We start from the raw sequence: 5381 nt of genomic DNA, 5'->3' as shown, positions 1-5381 counted from the left end.
GTGTCATAACACATAGACGTGACATGAGTTTTGCTTTCAAGAATTTGGGGTGCAGTTCCCCCCAAACCCCTGTACCCAACTTCTTCAAGCTCGACAGGCTTCATGCTCTCAGCATAGGCTACCATCCCTGCAAATTTCATCTAAATCAGAGAAAAAACAACAAAGTTATAGGTATTTCATTGATTCCCTATTATACCCTATGGCCGAAGCTTTTCCGAAGTGCTCTGGAAGCTCCAAACCACTTCAGAAAGCCTAAAGATGCCAGCGCTTTGATCCGAACATGCTGCTTCAGACTCTGAAGTGTCCATAACTTCTCTGGATCTGAAGCACGGTCCGAAGCCTCGTACAGCCCTAACATTTAGTACAATCTATTAAAATAATTTAAATAAAATAATACATTGAGTAAACAAGCCTCTGCTAAAAACTCTGGAGTTAAAGGTTGATATTCTTCTATATAAAAACAAAGGGGAAAATATCTAACTTTTGAGATCAGGCTTTAAAAATATGGTACAATATTTCATGTATAAACGCTGTGACCCTGCAAGGGATGCATGGTATATACTATCAATGCAAAGAATCAGCAAAGGCATCACAGGTGTTGGAACCTTGCTTCTTGACTCCAGTAGAGGCCTATTCTGAAGACCATCTATGTTAAAAATTGTGACAAAACTGCTGGAAGTATCATAGCAAGAGTAGTCTAAAGAGAACTAAAGAGAAACGTAGAAGATAAGATGACTGTACTAAACCTATTTCCATAGCCTTGGACAAACTACAGAAAGATTGCTGCTGTAATGCAGATGCTGTTGAAATTTGGAAAGAACTTCAAGAAACATGAAATCAAGAACTTCAGGAAACATACCCCCTCCCCCCGGAACTTATGTGTCAGGTTACGCTCCACCCTGAGGGGAGCCCTGACAGTCTCCTGTCATGGGTTGATTCTCTATGTTCCTGGTGTGGGGTCCCTCCCGGGGTTTCTTGCTACTCCTGGTATCTCTCACCAGAGGCATTGTTGGGGCTCCACCTCCCCTACACCCCAACCAAGTGCCAACCTTCCGGGCCACTGGATGATGAGTCTTTGGCCCGCTCCTCAGTTCGGCTACTCCCGATGATCATGGGGTGTACAATTATCTCCGCCTTCGCTGTCGCCCTTCCTCTGAGGCTCTTGCCCAAACTGGCCCTGATCTTTCTCCATGGCCCTGGACCCGTGGAGGGTTTTCTGGGGTTGCCCTCCACGCACCCTCCAAGATAGGATAAGTCACAAAAAAAACAAAGAAGAGAATAAAAATAATGAAAAAGGTCTGGGTGTAGGATTCTGCCCACCCCACTCAGCGGTCCACTGTCTTAGCCTGTCTCTGGTCCCCCAACGTCATCTCTCTCTTTCCTGGCTGTCCTGCTGGTCTATGTGGTGGGCTCCACCAGAGTGGGGTTAGCCCCTTTTAAGGGATCTCCATCTCGCCCCTATCGGGGCTGTCGGCTTCCCTGGGACGTTGGCTGGGGAGCACCTTTGCCCCTCAGAGTCCTGGCCGCCTCTCCCGCCATTTACCTGCCACCGGCTTTTAAATCCGCCGGGTGGCGGTTTTTTATGACGTTATCTGCTGGCGCCATCACCAGCCAGCAATAAAAGTGGCTGATGAACCGTGCAAGTGGCTCTCCTTGGCGCAGCTTGCTCTGCCCTGCAAGAGGTAGTAAGTGTTTCTTCCTTTCAAGGCTCCTTCCCCCTTTCCTTGGGCATGTCACCCCTTCCTTGGGTTGTCTTAGAGCCTCCATTTTTATTCCCCTGGGACAACCTCACTTTGTCATGTATTTTGCAGGGCAGCTGCTGTGACAGTGGTACGTGTACATGATGATCTAAGGAAGCCCATGGACCCTGGTGTCCCCACAGCTCTATGAGGCCCTGCAATGCTTCCAGGAAAAATACCAGCTGCACAATATTAATTTAGCAACCATGGGTAACCACTGCAAGATACAGGAGGTGGTAAGGGCGAGATATCACGCATGGACTTGCTACCCAGTGACAGCTGCCAGGCTGTGTGGGAGTGAATTTTCCACAAGGACCTGCAAACGGAGCACAAAGACCTGAACTAGTAGACAGTCCACTGGGCATTCTCCAAATGGGCATGGAGAAACAGTGCAGGACATAGAGTTTTAGCAAACTGCCCTGGGCTAATCTGCCAGTAGCAAGCAGAAACAATCGACCACCTCTTCTGGCCCATATGCCAGAGGTGTGGAAGAAAGTACGTGTACTCCTTCTGGTGGTGACAGGTGTCAAAATCCTGACCAGAAGGTCCTCTACGGGTACCTGACCAAACTCAAGGGGCCCTGACAGCCCACTTTGACCAATTCATCTCCTGCTTCAGGTATGCTCTGTAGAAAACCAGGAACCCATTCCATATAGGTACTCAGACCCTACAGTCAAGGACTGTATTAAAATGGGGCTGAGTGAAAAATACCAGTACTACAGGAAGACAGAAGAAAACAGGAAAGAGACTGCAGACCTCATATGACAGACTGGTATACATTTTTCAGAGGCAAGCCCTCCGAAATAACAAGGACAATGGTGAGGACAGCAACAACTATGATGACAACAAGTAAAAGCACTGGAATGGTGATGGATGCATGGGCGCACAGTGCAAACTCTGTAACAGGACTAAAATAGTTTAACTGGTAAACTATATTTTGGTCTGTCTAGGGAACCACAGGGGTCGCTTGACAAGTTGGTAGACGTACAGTTATATACAATATTTATTTACGTACATAAATACATATTTTTGCAAAAAACAAAACAAAACCTTAGTTTGTGCTACACATAAATAAGTGCCAAAGTACTGCTCAAACGTGTTTATGGAGCACCTGTGCTAAATTTGAAGCAGTTAAAAAAAAGATAACATGCATCAATTGTGGATGAACTAAGTGTATGGGTACTATACGCAAACTGCTAGTCACGTTTAATTTCAAGGTTATTGTTTTCAAATTTGCTCCTCACTTACACATGCTCAGGGTGAGCAGGGTCTGATAGCATGGAGAAGGGGAAGGGGCTGTTAGCAGGGGAAAAAGTAGGGGAAGCAGAGAGCAAAGGGGCTACCTGATGCCCCCAGATTTATTTTCCCTGCTGTAGCAGTGGAAAGGGGACACATTCAAGGCAAACCTCCATTAGATTCTATACCTGGAAAATTATAAATTTTCCATATATAGTATCTAATTACTAGGGGCTTATCTTACAATCAGGGTCATCTAGTCCAGTAAATACGGTAATCTGTTAGAATTACAGGAAGGTCATCTTAAAGTTGCAGAGCAAGCAGTGGTGCAGGCAGTAAGGGGGCAGGAGAATCAAGTAGCCTGACCCCTGCCCTGCCCCCCTAACCACTTGTCCCGCTACTGCTTGCAGCCTACTACCCCAACCCCCGTGTACCCAAGCACCTGCTCCCCCACCACAATGCCTGCCTTGCCTGGCACTTGCCTTTCCTGTCACCTGCCCCTCCCACACCTGAGCCCCCCTGGCATCTGCCCCCACCCTGCAGTGTCTGGGTCCCCAGGTGCCTGCCTCTCTACCCCCCACCCCACCTGCCTGGGTTCGGCTTAATATTTGAACACCATTCAGCTGCCATATTTTGTTATCAGTATGAAAATTAGTACCTCTGCTCAGATGAAGCCATGCACAGTCGTTCACTCTCATCTTCCACATCAGCTCATGCAAAGAGATCTTGGCAAACCTTCCCAAGGAGATGAACCTTTTTACATTTTTGAAGAACCGGCATTTGTTATGGCTAGAACCCCACAGCTCTGCCGGGACCACTCGTTCTAGACATTCCCTCACAAAAACATACACCTGCCAGTGCTTGCTGTGCTGCTTAAGAAGCTCCCTGAAAGTAGAATCGGAGAGGTCTTGAGGACTGTGCCCCAATAAAGGTTTCTCAGGGAGAGTGTTTGAATCAGTTGAGGTCCTTTTCAGAAGTGGACGAGAATCACTTGCACCGCCTTCGCCGCTGCCTTCTCCACTGCTGTTTCTCAGACACAAACCTGGCCCTTCCCTAAGAGGATCTTCCCCTTGCCTGGGAATTTGTGTCCCCTCAGATGTTGGTGACTGATGCAATGGGTCCACTTTGCCTGAGCTGGTCTCAGACAGTTGAACAGGACAATTCTTTTTTAAAAGTACTAAATAGGGGCACTTGGCATGGTTCTTTAACAGTTCTTGAAACACATTCCTCATCTGCCAGTAGCGTTTGGGAAATCTCTTCTTTCTCCATCTGTGCCTCAGTGGGTTCTGGTGGCACTTTTGCTGCAATGTATTCCCATTTAGGAATATGGCTTCTACAAGCTGCTGACCCCCTTTCAGGGAGCACTTTAAGCGGTTCAGTAAAAATGGTTTAGGAAAACCTTCCTGGAAGCTTCTGAGAGAATATAAGAGAGAGCTTGTCCTAATGTACACAGCAGACCACACAGTTTTCTTTGGTAACTTCTTATCTAAGTCAGTTGGATTCTTTTTAAGGCCTCTGTATTTTAAAGAATCGTCTTCCACTTCTGCGACTTCTGCAGAACCAGCTTGAGATTTACAGGCATCTTGCTCTCTGTTAGATTTTGTCCTTGTTTTGGTTCTAGGTTTAGAAAGCTTGTTACTCTGATCATGTAGCAAAAATGAATTCTCACTATCTGCCACAAACTTCTGGCTATCATGAGTGTCTAATGCTTGATGAGGAGCAGGCACTCTTGATGAACCACCCTCACTCCCTTGAGGAAATGATTCTACGTATCCCGAGCCAGCGTCTCGGGATTTGTTTTTGTGTACATTAGAACTAAGGCTCTCAGTTTCTTTCTCCAGCTCTTCTGCTGTTATCTTCACCCTTTTGACTGAAATATCAAGCTGGTCCCCTCCACGTTTTCGTTTGAAAGGTGCAACTGCAGCTGCTGGATATAGATCAGGGCTTCTCCAACTTCCCAGGTCTCCTGTTGACATCCTGTCCTGTTTGCTTGTCCTACTATTCTGTCCAACAGTTTCCTCAGCCATAGCAAAATGCTGATTAGACATGGGGACTCCTGATTTTTTACTCTTTTGTCTCTGTGTCATCACATTACTTATTTCAGAGCTCTGCTTGCGTTTCCAGTTTGTCTGGGACAGGTAATTCCTACGAAACTTAGACTTCTTTTGCACATAATCAAGCAATACATTCTTTCTACGCTTTGAATATGCTTGCTTAACAAACACTGGGGATGGTTCCAAGTTATATGAAATGAGTTCATAGAGAGGCAGCCCACAAATTTGGTAACAGCAGCTAGGAGGCACTAGCATAAAGACAGCACAGTGTTCCAACAAATACATCATCAGGTCATCCCCTATCCTGCTCAGTAACGTTTCCCAAAGGCCGTCAGTGTGAAGAGCTTCTGTT

The 5381-nt window shown here is 46.4% G+C and overlaps 1 protein-coding gene across 3 annotated transcripts in view; it reads right to left on the bottom strand.

The window, feature by feature from the left end:
* Positions 1-5299, bottom strand: part of TERT (telomerase reverse transcriptase) — a 53401-nt gene extending 48102 nt beyond the window's left edge. For all 3 annotated transcript variants that reach the window (XR_002102119.1, XM_019540348.1, XM_019540342.1), the window contains exon 1: positions 3634-5299. Coding sequence is in view for 2 of the 3 variants with exons in the window: in XM_019540348.1 (XP_019395893.1) it covers positions 3634-5284 (1651 nt within the window). In the remaining variant the exon portion in view is untranslated. The remainder of the gene's footprint in view (positions 1-3633) is intronic.
* Between the last annotated feature and the right edge of the window lie 82 nt (positions 5300-5381).

The sequence above is a fragment of the Crocodylus porosus genome, unplaced genomic scaffold (assembly GCF_001723895.1).
Source record: "Crocodylus porosus isolate Cpor-Errol unplaced genomic scaffold, CroPor_comp1, whole genome shotgun sequence".
Classification (NCBI taxonomy): Eukaryota; Metazoa; Chordata; order Crocodylia; family Crocodylidae; genus Crocodylus; species Crocodylus porosus.
This window is presented reverse-complemented; position numbering and strand designations above follow the sequence as displayed.